Source organism: Lepidochelys kempii, chromosome 9, assembly GCF_965140265.1.
Source record: "Lepidochelys kempii isolate rLepKem1 chromosome 9, rLepKem1.hap2, whole genome shotgun sequence".
Taxonomy (NCBI): Eukaryota; Metazoa; Chordata; order Testudines; family Cheloniidae; genus Lepidochelys; species Lepidochelys kempii.
The window spans coordinates 54,624,300-54,645,577 of NC_133264.1; the positions used below are offsets into that span (position 1 = coordinate 54,624,300).

A 21,278-nucleotide genomic window follows, 5' to 3' on the forward strand; every position below is an offset into this window, starting at 1 on the left:
AACAAGGTCCAGCTATTGGGTCATTGATCTCCTGCCCCAACCCGCTGTCTGTTGAGCCACCTCTTTCCCCTACAAGTGTAGATTTCTGGTATTGGGTCAAGATCCTCATTCCCCTCCTTTTGTCCGCCCTCCATTCCCTCCAAGTCTTCCGGGGCTTTCCTGGTGAGGAGAACAAATCCTGGCCAAATTTGTGGAAGACTGGGTGGGGGTTATCTATCTGGGCCACCCCTGGGTCCCAGGTTCATTATTTTCTTCCACCTTCTCCCCAGGGAGTAGGCTATCAAACCCCGGGAAGTCTCGTCCGATAAGGACTGGGTAGGGGAGTTTCGGAACTACTCCCACCGTCACCTTAGTGGGGTTTCCAAGAACTTCTATTTTTACGGGGATGATCGGGTGGTAACTGACATCCCCATGCACACAGGATATTCCTGAGCATTTGGCCCGGGATAGTTGGTCCTCCCCGACCAGCTTTCCTGAGACCAGCGTGATTGCACTTCCCGAGTCTACTAACACAGTGGTCTCTATACCATTCATCTTAACGGGTCTAATGTATCTATGAGGGACCATCACAATCCCTACTAGACTTATTAGATCACATGGTCCCCCTATATCTCCCAGTTCGCATTGCATGGGCTCTTCTAGATTTGGGCATTGGGCAGCGATATGCCCCAATTCGCCACATGCATAACATCGGTACCCTGCTCGGGGCAGCCCCTGATTTTTCGAGCAACTGGGCTTTATCCCCTGAGCCTTTCTCCCCCCAGCCTCAAGTCTCTCGGGGACCTCTGGCTGCTCTTCAGCCTCCTTCCTCCCCTCCACAGTCCGGCCTGGTGTTAGGGCAAACCGGGGCCTCGGCGCAGAGACTTGTCTCCGATGCTGGTGCCTTCCTTCCTCGGTGATCCGCGAAAGTTCTTGGGCTGCTAGGTGTCTCTCTACAAGGGCAACCAGTTCATCATAGGAGGAGGGATCGTTTTGGCGGACCCACCCCCGTATGTCTGGCGGCAACCCCCTCATGTACCTGTCCAACACGAGGATTTCCACTATCTTCTCCGGCCCATGGGTCTCGGGGCGGAGCCACTTCCAGGCGAGGTTGATTAAATCAAATAGCTGGGACCTTGGTGGTTTGCTGTCCCGGTATTTCCACTCCACTCATGGAAGCGCTGGGCCCGTATGGCTGACATCACAACTGACCTTGCCAGGATTTCTGCCTTCAGCTGGGGCTAATCCATAGATGTCTCTGAGGTCATGTTGAAATAGGCCTTTTGGGGCTCCCCACACAGAAATGGAGCCAGGATACCTGCCCACTGGTCTTGAGGCCAGGCCTCCCACAGTGCTGCCCTCTCGAAGGCAAGGAGATATGCCTCTATATCATTGTCCGTAGTCATCTTCTGTAAATAGTTGCTTGCCCGCAGCGGCCGGATCCCCTGGGGCCTGTGCGTCAGCGTGGTCAGGGCTTTTAACTGGCTCACTACTTCATTCAGGGTGGTTCGATCTTGGGCCGCCTGGTTCATCAGTAATTGATTTGTCTCCTGTTGGACGCATACTGACTCTTGCTGGGCAAGCATCTGCACCCTGGTAGCCTCTTGTTGGGCCGCAGTGGCCTGTAACAATGCCTTCACTACATCCTCCATTTTTTTTTTTTTTTTGGTGATTTACCCTGCCCTGAGATTGCTTGCCACAGAGCCTACTCACTCACCACACCCCACTTCTGACACCACGTGTGGCAAAATACCTTGTTCGCCTCAGTAGGCTCAGTCCTTTTTAGCCTTGGAAACTCAGGTTTGGGGCAAGGCGAATCCTTATAGGTGGAACAGGGTCCTGCTACTCCTCTTCTCAGTCAGTCCCTTGTGCTTATTTTCCTTCCCTCTTGGGGCGCGAGTGCAGCCTCCCTACTGGGAAGGTTTGGTGTCTTGCTGCAAACAGCCTACTGGCAGCTTCCCTACTCCTTCACTCTCCCCCTCCCACCACCCAGGGGAGGGTTTAAAAAGGTCCCCAGTAGTTGGAGTCAGCTGAACCTAATTGGTTTCCTAGCAACTCCTTTTCCAGCTGAACCTTATTGCCCTGTGGTTCTCTCTTCTCAGTGGATAGGGAGGGGCCTTTTAAACCCCTGGGACTAATTACTACCTCCCTTTTGTAACTGTTTGTCCTGGGTTTACCACACAGTGTGTATGGTAACACCCATTGTTTCATGTTCTCTGTGTGTATAAATCTCCCCACTGTATTTTCCACTGCATGCATCTGATGAAGTGAGCCGTAGCTCACGAAAGCTTATGCTCAAATAAATTTGTTAGTCTCTAAGTCTTCCTTTTCTTTTTGTGGCTACAGACTAACACAGCTGCTACTCTGAAACCTCCTTGTCGTTGATGAGGGTTAAGCCATCTGCTGACTTCAGGGAAGCTGTGCCAGATTTAGATGGTCCGTAGACTGCTTTTAGAGAATCAAAGAACATCTTTGTGTTGTTTGTATCTGCGTAATACTGAACTTCTGCAGCTTTCCTCTCCCACCACTCACCCAGCATTCTCCTCTGTTCAGACGGGGCCTTTCTCTGTAGTACTTAAACCTATCTTTCTTTGAGATGGAAATGAGACCATTCTGCCATTCAACAAACGCTTTTTGCTTGTCACTTAGGAGTTTGAAAATGTCCTCATTGTTGTCATTGAACCTGGAGTACCCTTTTCTTTGGCCCCAGCACTGATTCTGTGTCAAAAATCACATCTTTCAACAGGTTCCATTTTTCTTTTGGGTTGCCGGTGATTGGTGGGCATGAAAAAATTTTGTCATCAAATAACTGCTGAAACTGCACCTGATAGTTGATGTGCTTGAGCTTTACTCTGTTGAAGGCTGTTCTGTTGAGCTTGGGGCGCTTGCGCTGTGAAGGGACTATATACAGGTTGAGCACTGCTCTTACCTATCTGTGTTATGTCCAGCATTCTGTGTCACGCACAGCTCAGGTAATTCTGACATTGCAGATGTCTCATTGGCGGGTGACAACATAGATGATCAGATGCCATTGTTTGGACTGCGGGCGCATCCATGTCATTTTATATTTATCATTTTGCCTAAAGGTGGTGTTAGTGATGAGCAGTCTGTGTTCTGCACATTTACCCAAGAGGAGGAGTCTGTTGCTGTTCATCTTTCCCATTCCATGTCATCCTATCACACCTCTCCAGCCACTGCTGTCTCTACCAACCTTAGCACTGAAGTCTCCCAGCAGGATGAGCTGCTTGTATGCAGGGGTTGATCTGAGGATGGAGTCCAGGTCAGAGAAGAACTGCTCCTTGCTTTCCTCTGTGCTGGTCAGTGTAGGCGCATAGGCACTGATGACAGTAACATGCATAAAGGATTCAGGGGGAATCAAAATTTCATGAGCTGTTCATTCAGGCCAACAGGGAAATCAGGAAGTTGTTTCAGGAAAGATGTTCTTACTGCAAATCCAGCTCTATGGATCCTGTCTTCATCCTCTACTTTTCCTTTCTAGAAGAAAGTGTAATCGCCTCCTAGCTCACTGATGGAACCACCTCCAGCCAATCTAGTCTCACTCAGTGCTGCAATATCAATATTGTAGCAGGCGAGTTCTCTAGAGACAAGAGCTGTTCTTCTCTCAGGCCTTCATGCATCACCTTCGTCCATAAGGGTGTGGACATTCCATGCTCCTAGAATGAGTCGTTTCTTCTTTATTGTTTTTCAACTGCTGTAGGATGACTGCTGGACAGCCATGGTAGTCTGGCCAGATGTTATGGGGCAGGCAATGTATAGGGCACCTTTTCTAGCCTCTTCCCTTAAAAAGGGAGAACAGTGCTATCCTAAAAAGGGTTGTTCAGTTGCCTAGGATGCTGCTGAACTTCTCCACTGCCCCAGGGATGGAGCTGAACAGCCACTCATCCCAAGGACGCCTACATGCAGGATTGTGGCTATGACTGCCAGTGGTCATCTCCACCTGTCGCTTTGCCACACCCCCATCGCCGCAGGACTTGGATTGATGATATGATGATGATGAGCTTTGATAAGATGCTGTTAATGGGATGAGATTTGCAAGAAAACCTGTGTGGAAAACTTTTAAATGACAAAGCCGTTGCACAGGGGCAGTCCTACTCTCTCAGCTGTGGAAACTAGATTCCAGTGGCATGAAGGGTTGTTACAGCTAGGGACTTCCTTCTCTGCAGCGGATGGCCAGGACATTGTCAGTGCCTTGTCATGCTCTCTGTACCTCCCACAGCACAGTGCTGAACTGCCTACATGTTCATTGAATTAAAAATTGATTTCCTCCACCCAGTCCACCGGAGAACATACCCAGAGAACATACTCTGTTACAATAGGACCTAGAGGAAAAAAAAACACTCCCAAAGCAAAAACTAACACGCTTCCAGTGGCTCATCACAATGATTTCCGATGATCTTTGAAAGTGGCTCACTGAAAAGTCAGGCCTGTCAGAAAACTGCAGCGCATGTGATCTAAAGTTGCCCAGTCACCATATCTAGTTCCAAACTAGAGAGAAAGGCACACGATAGCATTCCCAGGGTGGGGTGTGGAATCTCTGACTTTTATTGCATTTCTTTTAGTCTGGTATTGGAGGGAATGTCTAGAATCAACTTAGAAAAGCTGCCAGCAAGAGCTCCATTTAGGTCTTTGGAAGAAAGGGCAGGAAAAGTCACTATGATAAATCTGGCTTTTGATGTCCTCTTCACTCCAGGATCTAAATGTTATTTGTAACTCAGTATGATCTAAGGCCTATTTAAGACAATGGTCTTTGCCTCTGGCTTTTAGAAAAGCTTGGGATAAAAACACCATCCTCAACCCGAACCTACAAATGGTGTTTTGCTCCTGGAGTAAAGAAGGCATCCAAAGCAATAAAGGTCGGTGATTTTGTGTCCCACGTTTCTCCCCGATTTAATATGAAATGTGGATGTACAAAGTATGCTCCCAAACAGATCAGCAAGACAGACACAGTGCAATTCAAAAGCACGTAGTAAATTCCTGTCTGGGATTTCTTTGGGTCTGCCAAACATGAACTACATCAGCTAGTTATTTAAATTCCATTTTTGGCTCTAGCCCTTATTGCTCCATGACAGAGATCCCATCCCTCTCTTACACCAAGCTACATTTTGTTCACAAACGTGTTTCATTTGGGGCACTTACTCCTGGGGTAATTCTGTGCCACTATGCAAGTGCAGAATTAATGTCCCCTGTAGATTTTACTCTTTTCTTGCAGAAAAATTAATTCACTTGCCCCTCTGGGGCAGGGTCAGTATGTGTGTGGGGGGTACATGTCTGGTTCGGGCACCGGGAGCAGCCAGGGGAGACATAAATCACTGACTTGGGAGGTGGGGCTGCACTCTCTCTGTCCCTCTCGCTCACTATCATGGTGTACCTAGAAACGGGGAGGGTCAGGACTGGGGCCACCCCAACCAGGGACTCCTACCATGTGCCAGGCTCCAGCTGCTTATCCCATTTGGGCTGGTGGGGGGAGACAGGACTTCCTCTTCCCCTGCACGGGCTGCTCCCAGGGTGGGGGGTGGGTCAGAACCACCTCTGAGAACCTCCCCTGGCTGTAGAAAGCTACACACACACACCCCACTTCCTGCCGCCATCCCTCCCTAGCCGTGGGGGGAGAGGTCACAGGGAGCTGCCTCCCCGTCCACCCAACCCTTGTGCATCCAGACCCTCCTCCGCACCCAGACTCCCCCACCAAGCCCCACCCTCTTGCATCCAGACCCCCACTTTTGCACCCAGACCACCCCCCTGCTGAGTCCCCTGCACTCAACCCCCCCCCACTGAGCCCCAACTCCCTTGCACCTGGACCACCCCATTGAGCCCCCTGCACCTGGACTCCCACCCCACTGATTCCCAACCAGCTGCACCCAGACCCCCACCCCTCCAAGCCCAACTCCCCAGCACCCAGACTCCCCGCTCAGACACCCAGACCCCCCCGCTGAGCCTCATCCCTTCTCACAGACCCTGCCCCCCCACTGAGCCCCAACCACCTTCACCTGAACCCCCATAGAGTCCCATTCTACCCGCACTCAGAATGCCTCAACAAATCCCTGTGCATCCACATCCACCACACACCCAGCCCCCCACTAAACCACTCACTCCCAGAGTGTCCCACGCAGAACCCTCTCACCCCAGACCTGTACCTCCCCCACACTAAGCCCCCCCTCACATTTGGCTCCTGCCAGGCTGTTCCTGCCTGTCCCACACCTTGATTGGAGCAGGGCTGGGTGTGCATAGAAGACTCTGTCCCTCTTGCTCACTGTGGAGCCATCTGCTAATATGCCTAGTAAGGAATCTATTTATCAAAAACCATTTCCTGACTTTTTGTCTGTATTGTTACAGACACACTTACTGACAGGTATTTTGAAATAAATTACCAAAAGTATTGAAAACGGTGTGATTATTTTGTGTTAATTTGGCAAATAAAATATGCAGAATTTTAAAATATTGTGCATAGAATGTTTAATTTTTTGGTGCAGACTTCCCACAGGAGGAGGCACTACAGAGATGAAGGGAAATCCTGACAGGGATTCTTGATTAAGTGTTCTATACTCTACTCCTTATTGTAAGTCACTGATGTCAATGGAGCTATAAGTGACTTACATCTGGTGAGCATCTGGCTCATTCTCTCTGCATTCAGTATATTGGATTGTTTAGATGGTCACAGGAGACTTAGGTTTTTTTCTTTGTTTACACTCCTTTAACTGTATCTGTTTCTGCTTTGACTACTGGCTATCTCATTGCATTAATTATACATTTCAGTTAACCAGGAAAAAAAATACTAGATAATGCCCATACGTGAACTGATTCAGAATGCTCTGACCTAGGGCTCCTGTAGGAAGGGAACTAGTGATAGCAGGCAGGAAATGTCCTGTTGTGACCTATGGAATGGAAAGCTAAAGATGGAAATTAGTGGTTTGCTAGTAGAATCTGCTACTGAGGAAATATGTCTTTGACCAGCAGTTTCCCTGCAACAGGGAGCTGCGACAGCCAGGGAAACACATTTCATCTAGTGCTTAGAACCAATCTATCAGGCGCTCACTAAAGGAGTAGTGGAACCTGGAAAAATGAAGTAACTCACCTAATCCCCCTCTCAGTTTGGCGTGTTCTCGTTCCTCCCCAAAGCTAGAACTGACAGATCAGAGCACACTTCCAGCCTTGTTCTCCTGAGTGCTGGTTGTGAACTGGTTTAAATGTTATCATCATAGCAAGTCTTCCGATCTCCTGGTTTTTCTAGGATGCATTTCATCCATTGTGTTCTCTCTTTAGACCCATCACTCCAGCCTCCCTCTCCCCTGCCTGGCCCCCTGTGGCTCACTCACATGGCTTGCTGACAGCAGAGATCTTCAGTGATCAGGAAAAAAACCCTGAGACAGCAACGCTTGGCTCAAACAGCAAAATGAGACCAACAAAGGCCTCATTGTCAGAGAGCAGTGAAATAGTGATCAGCAGTGACCCATGTTCAGGTCCCCACGGTCATCCATTTACAGCTTATTTATTAGGGAGGGCCTGGGAACGGAGGAGATTCTCAGGGACATGCATAATGCCTAATGAATAATGCCTCCCTACCACAAAGCTCTGGGGTTCCCTGTGAGATATCCACAGGCAAAAACTATCACTCAGCATGTTACAAAAATGTGGGAGCAAGACACCAGGTGCCTTACATGTCTGGAGACACAGGGTCTGATTCTACGTTCACACTGGCTTTACAACTGTGTCCCTCCACTGACCTCAGAGGCGCTACTCCTGATTTACACTGGTATGAAATGAGAATTAGACCCACAGATCTGAGTTTCCTTAGGAAACAGTTTGGTTTAAAGCAAGATAAATTGTCTCCTAGTTCCCATTTGTGCCCATTATAAGTCCATCACACAATTTGGATCAAGCATCTGTTTGAGGGGCCAAGGCCTGGAATAACTAGGGGAAAGGGATCAGAGGGACAGCTCAAGGATCTATCAATAGAATGAACATGATGGGGTGTTTCTGGACAGGGATAAAGGCTCGTTAACAAAGCTGTGTGTGGAAGCTTACGCAGTGCCTGCCTCCATTATGCCTGGCTCAATCTGGTGCTCTTAGCCTCTGACTCGTAAGCACTGAAATCCACCCAACCTTTGATTTAAAAGCATGCATTTCTGAATACCTTTGTGGCTGGAGAAAAGCTAAATAGCAGTTCAGGATTAGCTGGGATTCAGGATATCAGTCTGGGATACCAATCCACCATAGCATTGCAAGAACTGTCATGGTGCTGAGTTGTATAGTTATTATGTAAAAAGTTGCTCATGTACCACATTTATATGGATTGTGCCCCTACGCGCACTGGTTGCCAAGAAGGCTGCATGGATAACGCACTTGCACCATTGCCCCATCTTTCTGCTTATGAGACCTGTTCCTAAAGCAGTAACCCAAATGCAGTGTGATATGTCAAAGCCAGAAATTTGAAGTGAAAGGTGCTAGAGTGGTAGCAAGGCAGGAGTTCCCAGACTGATCTGTGCTCCATGGCATTGTCTAATTCATGGAGGTGCAGCATCTATCAGCATTCAAGTAGTGCTGCTACCTATTACCCCATCTAAGACTCCTTCAGGTTCTCCAAAGACTTCTCTGAAAAACAAGCCTCTCTCAGCAGTCTATATGGCTGTTTGATGCCAGAGGTGTCTTTGGTTAAGTGGGGATGATTAGAGTAGTAGGGGCTACAGTCAGTTAGGACAGGAGATTTAGTACCAACAAGTGGAAAGTGCCACACCGAGAGAGGAAGTGAACAGCAGGTGCAGCATGGGGGACATACCAGTAGCAAGGCTCAGGAAGCCAATTGCAGTGCATAGTAACAGTTTTATGGAATTTACCAAGAGCAGTGCTACATGTTAACATAAGAACTGCCATGGTGGGTCAGACCAATGGTTCATCTAGCCCACTCTCCTGTCTTCCCACAATGACTAGGGTCAGATGCTTCAGAGGGAATGAACATATCAGGGAAAGTATCAAGTGATCCTTTCCTTTTCATCCAGCCCCGCCATCTGGCAGTCAGAGGTTCAGGGATATCCAGAGCATGGGATTGCATCAATAGCCATTGATGGACCTTGTGATGGGTTCCCCCCCCAGGGTGCAACCTGGAACTGGGGTATCACTGAGCCTTCTGACCCACCAGCCTGGGCTCCCTCTCACACTGTGCTGCTATGACAAGTTGAAAAGCCCTCCAAGCTTGCACTTTCACCAGCATTCACACAGGTAGAGACACACGCAGCTGCAGTTACATGCAGGCTCTCTAACCACCAGCCTCCCAGTTAGGACCCCAGAGCAGTACCATCCTGCCTTGGTCAAATCTGGCCTGTATATGGGTTTAACACCCAGTCCACCACTCCCTCAATGTGAAGAGGACCATGCACACTTGGGGTAACCAAGCTGAGATTTTCCCCAGAAATCTTAGTCAAACACACACTGGTTTGGATTAAAGCATAAAATATGTTTATTAACTACAAAAGCTATATTTTAAGTGATCATCAGTGATAGCAAACAGATGAAAGCAGATTACCTAGTAAATAAACAAAGCCACAAGCTGAGTTTACCATACTAGATAGGTAGGATATGAATTAGCAAATTCTCACCCTGAGCGATAAGCAGGCTGGCTGATTCTTAAGGCACAAGCTGCCTTTGCTTTGCAGCTTGGGTTTCCTGGGTTGTCATACACAGGCTAGAAATTCATTTAGCTGCAGACCATCACTTCCCCCAGTCTAGTCTTTGTTCTTCAGGTGTTTCCAGGTGTGTTGTTGTAGGGAGAGTGAGGTACCATCATGATGTCATTTCCTCCTTTTATATCTTCTTCCCACTTGCTGGAAAGATCTTTTGCTGTGACCTGGGTCAAACAGTTCCCATTGTGTAGTACTATCTTTGAGAGGTTTCTATTGTACACAGCTCCTGGGGTTCTTGTGTTACATGAAGGAATAAATAACACTTCCTTATTCACTTTTTCCACACCAGTCATGATTTTATAGACCTTAATCATATCCCCCTTTAGTTGTCTCTTTTCCAAGCTGAAGAGTCCCAGTCTTTTTGGTCTCTCCTCATATGGAATTGTTCCAGACCCCCAATTATTTTTGTTGCCCTTCTCTGTACTTCTTCCAATTCTAATACATGTTTTCTGAGATGAAGCAACCAGAACTGCACGCAGTATTCACAGTGTGGACATACCATGGATTTATATAGTAGTATTATGATATTTTCTGTCTTATCTTTCTCTTTTCCTAATAGCTCCTAACATTGTTAGCTTTGACTGCCATTGCACATTGAACAAAAGGTTTTCAGAGAACTATCCACAATGACGCCAAGATCTCTTTCTTGAGTGGCAACAGCTAATTTAGACCCCATCATTTTGTATGTAGCATTAAGATTATAGAATCATAGAATATCAGGGTTGGAAGGGACCTCAGGAGGTCATCTAGTCCAAACCCCTGCTCAAAGCAGGACCAATCCCCAATTAAATCATCCCAGCCAGGGCTTTGTCAAGCCTGACCTTAAAAACTTCTAAGGAAGGAGATTCCGCCACCTCCCTAGGTAACGCATTCCAGTGTTTCACCACCCTCCTAGTGAAAAAGTTTTTCCTAATATCCAACCTAAACCTCCCCCACTGCAACTTGAGACCATTACTCCTTGTTCTGTCATCCGCTACCACTGAGAACAGTCTAGATCCATCCTCTTTGGAACCCCCTTTCAGGTAGTTGAAAGCAGCTATCAAATCCCCCCTCATTCTTCTCTTCCGCAGACTAAACAATCCCAGTTCCCTCAGCCTCTCCTCATAAGTCATGTGTTCCAGTTCCCTAATAATTTTTGTTGCCCTCTGCTGGACTCTTTCCAATTTTTCCTACATATACATCCTAAAATGCCATTGGCCTTCTTGGCAACAAGGGCACACTGTTGACTCATATCCAGCTTCTCGTCCACTGTAATCCCTCGGTCCTTTTTTGCAGAACTGCTGCCAAGCCATTCGGTCCCTAGTCTGTAGCGGTGCATGGGATTCTTCCATCCTAAGTGCAGGACTCTGCACTTGTCCTTGTTGAACCTCATCAGATTTCTTTTGGCCCAATCCTCTAATTTGTCTAGGGCCCTCTGTATCCTATCCCTACCCTCCAGCGTATCTACCTCTCCTCCCAGTTTAGTGTCATCTGCAAACTTGCTGAGAGTGCAATCCACACCATCCTCCAGATCATTTATGAAGATATTGAATAAAACCAGCCGGAGGACTGACCCTTGGGGCACTCCACTTGATACCGGCTGCCAACTAGACATGGAGCCATTGATCACTACCCGTTGAGCCCGACAATCTAGCCAACTTTCTATCCACCTTATAGTCCATTCATCCAGCCCATACTTTAACTTGCTGGCAAGAATACTGTGGGAGACTGTGTCAAAAGCTTTGCTAAAGCTTATTATGGTTTCCAATGTGCATTACTTTGCATTTATCAACATTGAATTTCATCTGCCATTTTGTTGCCCAGTCACGCAGTTCCTACATGCCAGAAAATGGCACTTTTTGTGTTATCTACATATACTCATGCGTATAGACATTTCTTATATGGCTTTCTCTTAACAGGCAGGACCTGTAAAATCCCAGGAGCAGTGGCAGATGGCTACAGAGGAGAGGTGACTCAGGGTCACAACGCAGAAAAGGGGTTCCAATTTCTTTCCAGACTAAAGAGAACTGGAAGGGAGATGGAATCAAATGTGTTTGGTTCTCACAGTTTGTAGTTGCTCTACAGTTTTAGTGTCATGCTGAGGCCCATAACATTGACAAATACGTACAACCCACCACAAGAGGTAAGACCCCACCCAAAAAAGGAAGCCATAATCAGCCAGAAAGTTTGGCAAAAAAGGCGTCTCAGTAGAAAAATACTTGCATGTGCCATACTCAGGCAATGACACTGCAGAGATCTGAACTGAGGCATTCTAGGGGTCTGTAATGAGTAAAACATCGAAAGTCACCCTTCCTCCAAGTCTTCGTATGTCTCATTACTGTGTTGTTTGTCTACCGTTTGATTGTCAGGAAAGTAAAAAATAGAAAGAACTGCGGGGAGGTGGGGCAGGAGAAGTGATATCACCAGAGCAGAATGGCTGCTTGAAGTTGGCACAATCCTCAGCCTTCACTACTCCCCAGTCCCCCATGACTCCCCAGAAAGCCTCACCTAATTCCTTAATAGATCTCCTTCATATGGAGTTCCCATCTGTCAACATGGATTTGTCAAGAACAAATCATATCAAACCAGCCTAATATCCTTCTTTGGCAGGGAAGCAAGCCTTGTGGATAGGGAGGAAGCAATACATATGATATATGTCAACTTTAGTAAGGCTTTTGATACTGTCTCACATGACATTCTTGTAAACAAACTAGAGAACTATAGCCTAGACAAAACCTACTACTCGTTGGAAAAGTGCAGTCAGAGTATTTATCAATGGTTCACAATCAAGCTGGAAGGGCATAGCAAGTGGGGTCCTGCAGGGATCTGTCCTGGATCTGATTCCTAAATTCCCTCTAAGCTGCCCGGCTGCGCCCAAGAAGCTATCATGTGCCACGCACTTCATGTGTCCCTCCCCTCACTGCTGCACTGCTCCTGCCCTCTGCCTTGGAGCCCCTGGCCAGCTGCTCCTGGGAGCCTCCTGCTTGCTGTGCAGAGCAGGGGGGAGGGAAGGAGGGGCACTGATGTCAGGATGTCCCCTCCTCCCACCCCTGTACCCCATCTCCACAGAGCCGGGTGAGGGACACGACAGGGGTCAGGACAGAGGCAGCTGATTGGCAGCTGTTGCTGTGTCTGAACAAGCAGGGAGCAGGCTTCAGACTGCTGAATGCCGATCTACTTAAAAGGCAGTCTCTCTGTGTCACACACACACACACACACACACAGTGTGTGTCTCGGTCTCACTCACACATGCACACACACTCTGTCTTTCACACTCATCTCCCATCACATACGTGTATTATTGTTGTTGTTGTTATTTAATAGTTCTTTCAAAGTGTGTGATTTTAGTGTTTTGACTGATCTATGCATTTCATAATTTTTATTTCTTTCTTACACTTAAATTTAATTCTTTGACTAGTGAATTCTAAAATGCCTACCCTGTCCTGGCTGGAGTACTTATCGCTATGGTAACTTTTTAAATATATATATTATATCTAGGTTTTTTGTTTCTACTGGTGGCGCAAATCCTCACATTACCTTGATATGGTGCACATAACAAAATTCATTCCACACATGGATTAGAGGGAACACTGTCTGGTTCTATTCAATATCTTCATAAATTACTTTGATAATGGTGTAAAGAGCACAGTCTGTGGATGATGCCAAACTAGGAGAAGTTGAACGTGCTTTGTAGGACAGGATTAGAATTCAAATAGATCTTGACAAACTGGAGAAATGGTCTGAAATAAATAGGCAGAAATTCAATAAAGACAAATGCAAAGTACTACGCTTAGGAAACAATAATCAATTGCACAAGTACAAAATGGGAAATGACTGCCTAGAACGGAGTATTGCAGAAAGCGATCTGGGCATTATAGTGGTTCACAAACGAAGTATGAGTCAACAATGTAATATTGTTGCACCGAAAGGGATGTGTTAGCAGCAGTGGTGTAAGTAAGAAACAAGAAATAATTCTTCCATTCTACTCAGCACTGATAAGGCCTCAACTGGAATATGGTGTCCAGTTTAGGATACCATACTTCAGGAAAGATGTGGACTAATTGGAAAAAGTCCAAAGGAGAGCAACAAAAATGATTAAAGTCTTAGAAAACATGAACTAAGAAAAAAGATTGAAAAAAATAGGGTTTGTTTAATCTGGAGAAGTGAAGACTAAGAGGGGACATGATAACAGCCTTCAAGCACATAAAAGGTTGCTATAAAGAGGAGGGTGATAAATTGTTCTTCTCAACCACTGAGGACAGGACAAGGAGTAATGGGGTTATATTGCAGCAAGGGAGATTTAGGTTACATATTGGGAAAAACTTCCTAACTGTCAGGGACAGGGTAGTTAGACACTGAAACAAATTACCTAGGGAGATGTGGAATCTCTGTCACTGGAGATTTTTAAGAACAAGTTAGACAAACACCTATCAGAAATGGTCTTGATAGTACTTAGTCCTGCCTCTGTCCTGGAGACTGGACTAGAAGTATCAAGGTCCCTTCCGGGGCTACATTTCTATGATTCCATTTCTAGAAAAGGAATTTACAAGGTAGGGAGATTGCAGAGCAGGCTGAGCTGGAAAAATCCAAGATGGTGGCTGTCATATATTTCTTGTACATGGTAGGTTACAGGGCTGCTACTAGCAGGTCAAGCTTCTGTACCAGATATTGACAGATGCACAAAATATATCTTCCATAAGATCCTTTAATGCTCTACCAGGTTAGATATGGTTAGCTTAAACAATGTATGTTGCACATAGTGTCACCTAATGGTGGTACAGTATAATATAGTCTGGCATTCTGTTACAGTAGCTGCCTGGCCCAGCCAGGCCTCTCAGGAGAGGAAGGTTTTGGTGATCTGATTTCTGAGTTTAGATCTCCCTCTAGATGCCAAATTGGCTAAAGTTAATGCTGATCTCAGCAAAATGGGGGTGAGAGTGATCAGTCTGGAGACAGGCATAGGGGAGAGATTGGACGCTGAAGCTCTGCTGTAGAATAGAATTAAAATGCTAGGTTCAAAAAGAGGGACCCTGCAGAGAAGCTTAAAGAAAGAACTGTGAGAGGAGCAGTAACCTAAGGATCAGGGGCCTCCCTGAAGGAGTGGAACAAAGGGAAAAAGGCTGGAAAAAGGCTAATGTAGTGCCCACCTTTAAAAAAGGGAAGAAGGAGGATCCTGGGAACTACAGACCAGTCAGCCTCACCTCAGTCCCTGGAAAAATCATGGAGCAGGTCCTCAAGGAATCAATTCTGAAGCACTTAGACGAGAGGAAAGTGATAAGGAACAGTCAGCATGGATTCACCAAGGACAAGTCATGCCTGACTAATCTAATTGCCTTCTATGACGAGATAACTGGCTCTGTGGATGAGGGGAAAGCAGTGGATGTGTTGTTCCTTGACTTTAGCAAAGCTTTTGACACGGTCTCCCACAGTATTCTTGCCAGCAAGTTAAAGAAGTATGGGCTGGATGAATGGACTATAAGGTGGATAGAAAGTTGGCTAGATTGTCGGGCTCAATGGGTAGTGATCAATGGCTCCATGTCTGGATGGCAGCCGGTATCAAGTGGAGTGCCCCAAGGGTCGGTCCTCGGGCCAGTTTTGTTCAATATCTTCATAAAAGATCTGGAGGATTGTGTGGACAGATTGGTCCTGCTTTGAGCAGGGGATTGGACTAAATGACATCCTGAGGTCCCTTCCAACCCTGATATTCTATGATTCTATGATTCAGTGCAAATTCTAAAGCAGGCATCTCCTACACCTTCTTATACCCAGGAGCTAGAAAAATTGAGAAAGAGTTCAGAGGCCTGCATGCTCCCCCACTAACATTTCAATAGGCAGGATTCATAGAATATCAGGGTTGGAAGGGACATCAGGAAATCATCTAGTCCAACACCCTGCTCAAAGCAGGACACATCCCCAATTTTTGCCCCAGATCCCTAAATGGTCCCCTCAAGGATTGAACTCACAACCCTGGGTTTAGCAGGCCAATATTCAAACCACTGAGCTATCCCTCCTACCAGATTGTATGATTTCTCTATTTTGTGCAAAAAGATCTAATTGTAAGAAAAGCCAGAGAGGTCACAGTGGTAATTCTAGGGGGTCATAAACTACTGATCTTGCAGGATCCAGCAGCCACCATTCCAAAACACAGAAGGGAGCTAGCTGAACTCTCAACAGCATTATGGGACACTCAAAATACAGAAAAGGAGTACTTGTGGCACCTTAGAGACTAACACATTTATTTGAGCATAAGCTTTCGTGAGCTACAGCTCACTTCATCAGATGCATACTGTGGAAAGTGTAGAAGATCTTTTTATATATACACAAAGCATGAAAAAATACCTCCTCCCACCCCACTCTCCTGCTGGTGATAGGTTATCTAAAGTGATCACCCTCCTTACAATGTGTATGATAATCAAGTTGGGCCATTTCCAGCACAAATCCACATTCTCTCACCTCACCCCACCCCACCCCACCCCCACCACCACACACACAAACCCACTCTCCTGCTGGTAATAGCTTATCTAAAGTGACCACTCTCCTTACAATGTGTATGATAATCAAGGTGGGCCATTTCCAGCACAAATCTAGGATTTAACAAGAATGTCGGGCGGGGGGGAGGGGTAGGAAAAAACAAGGGGAAATAGTTTACCTTGCATAATGACTTAGCCACTCCCAGTCTCTATTCAAGCCTAAGTTAATTGTATCAAATTTGCAAATGAATTCCAATTCAACAGTTTCTCACTGGAGTCTGGATTTGAAGTTTTTTTGTTGTAATATCACAACTTTCATGTCTGTAATCGCGTGACTAGAGAGATTGAAGTGTTCTCCAACTGGTTTATGAATGTTATAATTCTTGACATCTGATTTGTGTCCATTTATTCTTTTACGTAGCGACTGTCCAGTTTGACCAATGCACATGGCAGAGGGGCATTGCTGGCACATGATGGCATATATCACATTGGTGGATGTGCAGGTGAACGAGCCTCTGATAGTGTGGCTGATGTTATTAGGCCCTGTGATGGTGTCCCCTGAATAGATATGTGGGCACAGTTGGCAACGGGCTTTGTTGCCAGCAGGAGAGTGGGGTGGGAGGAGGTATTTTTTTATGCTTTGTGTGTATATAAAAAGATCTTCTACACTTTCCACAGTATGCATCCGATGAAGTGAGCTGTAGCTCACGAAAGCTTATGCTCAAATAAATTGGTTAGTCTCTAAGGTGCCACAAGTACTCCTTTTCTTTTTGCGAATACAGACTAACACGGCTGTTACTCTGAAAGCTGTATTAGGCAGATCCTTAATGGACCTTATGATGAAGAAAGCTGAGATGCAGAAGCTTGGTCTGTGACTAGCCCATCTCTGGTACAGGAGTGTGACATCTTTTATCTCCTCTTCATCCACAACAGACAAGCATACAAGAGAAAAAAGAGAAGGGATTAGCAGGGCCATCCCTACCCATATGCAAAGTACGCAGCTGTGTAGGGCACCAGGAACAATGGGGCACCAAATTTCCTGGTGCCCTACACAGCTGTGTGCTGCTCCAGCCCCTGCTCCGCCTCTTCCCCATGGCCCCCGCCCTGCTCCGCCCCAGCCCGCCTTTTCCCACCCCTGCTCCACCCCTACTCCACCCCTTCCCCAAAGCCCCTGCCCCGCTCCCACCCCACCTCTTCCCCATGGCCCCCGCCCTGCTCCGCCCCAGCCCGCCTCTTCCCACCCCTGCTCCACCCCCACTCCACCCCTTCCCCAAAGCCCCTTCCCCGCTCCCACCCCACCTCTTCCCCATGCCCCCCACCCCTTCTCTGCCCCTGTCCTGCAGGCCTGCACTCACCAGTGGCAGGAAGTGCAGCGACCTGGCCACAGCCCGCGCCACACCACTGGTGAGTGCTGGGGGGTGGTTCCCCCCTGCTTCCCAAGGCTGAGAGCCAGGGGAGCAGAGCAGAGCGGGCTGGGGCTGGGTTACTCCACTTCCCGCCACCCCGTAAGTGTGGGGTCGGGCCTGCCCTGCAATCACCAGGCAGCAGGAAGTGGAGCGACCTGGCCCCAACCCACTCTGCTCCGCCGGCTCGTGCTGGGGAGCGGTTTCCCCCCTGCCTCCCAAGCCTTCTCCTTCCCCCACACAGAGGCCTGGGGCCAGTCCCCCGCCATGGAGGCCTGAGGCCCCACACAGTCCCCCCCATGGGGCGGGGGGGGGGGCGTTGCATAGGGCACCGAAATTGCTAGGGACAGCCCTGGGGATTAGGACCCTCAAAAGAGTAAACCTTGTGGAAGGCTGTCCAGACTCTCTGGGGGACAGACATCAAACCAGCAAACCAAGATAAGGATTAGCAGTTAGTCAAACCTAGAAGAAAGAGATTGCTGTGACAGGATCACTGGGGTACCACCGGGAATTGTGGGACCACTGTGTCCCTTAATTCTCCAGCCTGGGCTGTCTCTCACAATGCTATGCCAGTGAGAAGCCACAAACTCCTCCAGGCTCTGTGATCACTCAGCCATCAGCATGTGGAGACCCACACCCAGCTAATTTATACGAATGCTGTCTAAGCCATTCATGAATCATATACAGAGAGGCACCAGCCAGTCACCCGAGACTCTAGCCTTGCACCCCAGAAATATACCATTTTACACTGCTCAAGACTCCTCTGGATGGTGTAAGCTCATTAATTAGTTCACTATTCCAGCAAAGGATCGTGGATGTGCAACAGCCATTGTTAACCTTAGTTGAGGTTCCCCAAGCACTTCAACCAAAACCACACTGTTTTAGGTAAAATATAAAACAGATTTATTAACTACAGGAAGATACATTATAAGTGATTATAACTAGCAGGCATAAAAGCTCAAAGTTGGTTACATAAGAAATTAAAATAAAATTACAGTCTAGATTCTACAGACTAAGGCCTGGTCTACACTACGAGTTTATGTTTCTGTACTCCTCCCCAACAAGGGGATTAGCGCTGAAATCGACATCACCTTTTCGAATTAGAGTTAGTGTGGACGCAATTTGACGGTATTGGCCTCCGGGAGCTATCGCACAGTGCACCATTATGACTGCTCTGGACAGCACTCTGAACTCGGATGCACTGGCCAGGTTTCTGGGGAGAGCAGCCTTATTCCATCCTCCATGGTAGGACACTTTACTATGCCATGATAGTAGCAAGTAATCTGGTATCATTGCATGACAAAGCCTGGCAGCGTATGGTCCAGGTTTTTGCTAGCATTCAAGCAACATCCATTCTTTATCTCTCTGTTATCCTCAGGAGAGTGATATTATTCATGGTAACCTGGTAGAAATAGGGGAATTTAATTAAGGGGACATTCAGAGGTGGCCGTTTCTACTGGGCTGTTTGCCTGTGATTGAAAAGAAATCCTCCCGCAGTTAGCCAAGCGGTGGGGGGCGGAGCAGGGTGCCATTGGCGCTGAGCTGTTCACGTTTGGCTAGCAGGGATCTTCCCTGATACCAGCCATGCGGTGGGGGGAAGGGTAAATCAATCATCCCAGAGAATTGGATGAGGGGGGGTTAGTTTGATTTCTGCTGCTGCACGTTAACACGAAAACTGCAGCACTAAATGGCCAACTCAACGGGCTTTGCTTGGTATGGGAAAGGAGGGCACTGTTGTTATGAAGGTTGCAGAAGCCGAAAGACTATGGCTACCATGGCTGCCTGCAAGCTGAATTCTGTTGCCTGGCACTGCGTGTGTGATCTCTAACACCAAAGCCGCAGGCACTCAATATAAGATGCAAAATGCGACCTTGTACCGAAATCACATGTGCTGTGTAATGTGAATAGTGTTGTTCACCATGAAAGAGTATAGACATTGTTCTGTAAAATGTATCTTTTTAAATACTTCTCTCCCTTTTTTCCCTCTCACAGCTGCAAATGTTTCAAGCCTCCCTCCTCCGTCCCAAAGGCTATCTCAGATTAGGCAGCGAAAAAAATGCATGCACGATGAAATGTTCTCTGAGCTCATGCAGTCGTCCGACACTGACAGAGCTCAGCAGAATGTGTGGAGGGACACAGTAGCACAGTGCAGGAAAGCGGCCAATGAACGTGAGGACAGGAGGGACGATCGAGATGAGAGGTGGGGGCAGGAAGATCAGAGGAGGCAGGATGCAACACTGAGGCTACTGCGGGATCAAACGGACATGCTCCAGCATTTGGTGGAGGTTCAGGAATGGCAGCAGGATCACAGACTGCCGCTGCAGCCCCTATGTAACCAACCGCCCTCCTCCCCAAGTTCCATAGCCTCCTCACCCAGACGCCCAAGAAAGCTGCGGGGTGGGGAGGCTCCGGGCACCCAACCACTCCACCCCAGTGGATAGCCCAAGCAACAGAAGGCTGTCATTCAACAAGTTTTGAAGTGGCCTTTTCCTTCCCTTCTGTCCTCCTCCCACACCCCACCCGGGCTACCTTGTGAGTTATCTCCCTGTTTTTATAATCAATTAATAAAGAATACATGGTTTTTAAATGATAGTGACTTTATTTCCTTTGCAAGCAAGCTGTGATCCAAGGGGGGAGGGCGGGTGGCTTACAGGGAATTAGAGTCAACCAAGGGGGCGCGTTTTCATCAAGGAGAAACAAACAGAAGTGTCACATGGTACCCTGGCCAGTCATGAAACTGGTTTTCAAAGCTTCTCTGTTGCGCACCGCACCCTGCTGAGCTCTTTTAGTCGCCCTGGTGCCGGGCTGCGTGTATTCAGTGGGCAGGTGACTTGCCTCAACCTCCCACCCCTCCATAAACGTCTATAGTTGAACAGCTCCTTACTACTGTCCAGGGTTCCTGTGTATGGCTTCATGAGCCAGGGCATTAAGGGGTAGGCTGGGTCCCCAAGGATAACTATAGGCATTTCAACATCCCTAACAGTTATTTTCTGGTCTGGGAAGTAAGTCCCTTCCTGCAGCCATTTAAACAGACCAGAGTTCCTGAAGACGTGAGCATCATGCACCTTTCCCGACCATCCCACGTTGATGTTGGTGAAATGTCCCTTGTGATCCACCAGTGCTTGCAGCACCATTGAAAAGTACCCCTTGCGGTTTATGTACTGGCTGTCCTGGTGGTCCGGTCCCAAGATAGGGATATGGGTTCCGTTTATAGCCCCACCACAGTTAGGGAATCCCGTTGCAGCAAAGCCATCCACTATGACCTGCACATTTCCCAGAGTCACTACCTTTGATAGCAGCTGCTCAATGATTGCGTTGGCTACTTGCATCACAGCAACCACCACAGTAGATTTGCCCATTCCAAATTGATTACCGACTGACCAGTAGCTGTCTGGCGTTGCAAGCTGCCACAGGGCTATTGCCACCCGCTTCTCAACTGTGAGGGCTGCTCTCATCTTGGTATCCATGCGCTTCAGGGCAAGGGAAAGCAAGTCACAAAGTTCCATGAAAGTGCCCTTACTCCTGCAAAAGTTTCTGAGCCACTGGGAATCATCCCAAACCTGCAACACTATGTGGTCCCACCAGTCTGTGCTTGTTTCCTGGGCCCAGAATCAACATTACACAACATGAGCCTGCCCTAGTAACACCATGATCTCCAAATTGCCGGGGACCGCGGTTTTAGAGAAATCTATGTCCATGTCCTCATCACTCTCGTCACCGCGCTGCCATTGCCTCCTCACCTGGTTTTTCAG

General features: G+C 47.6%; 1 protein-coding gene across 1 annotated transcript in view; it reads left to right on the plus strand.

Annotated features, from left to right (window-relative positions):
- Window positions 1-19,701, plus strand: part of UBXN7 (UBX domain protein 7) — a 156,404-nt gene extending 136,703 nt beyond the window's left edge. Inside the window, exon 11 of the mRNA XM_073360405.1 lies at window positions 19,519-19,701. Within this exon, the coding sequence (XP_073216506.1) occupies window positions 19,519-19,668 (150 nt within the window). The 3' untranslated portion in view covers window positions 19,669-19,701. The remainder of the gene's footprint in view (window positions 1-19,518) is intronic.
- Window positions 19,702-21,278: the final 1,577 nt, after the last annotated feature.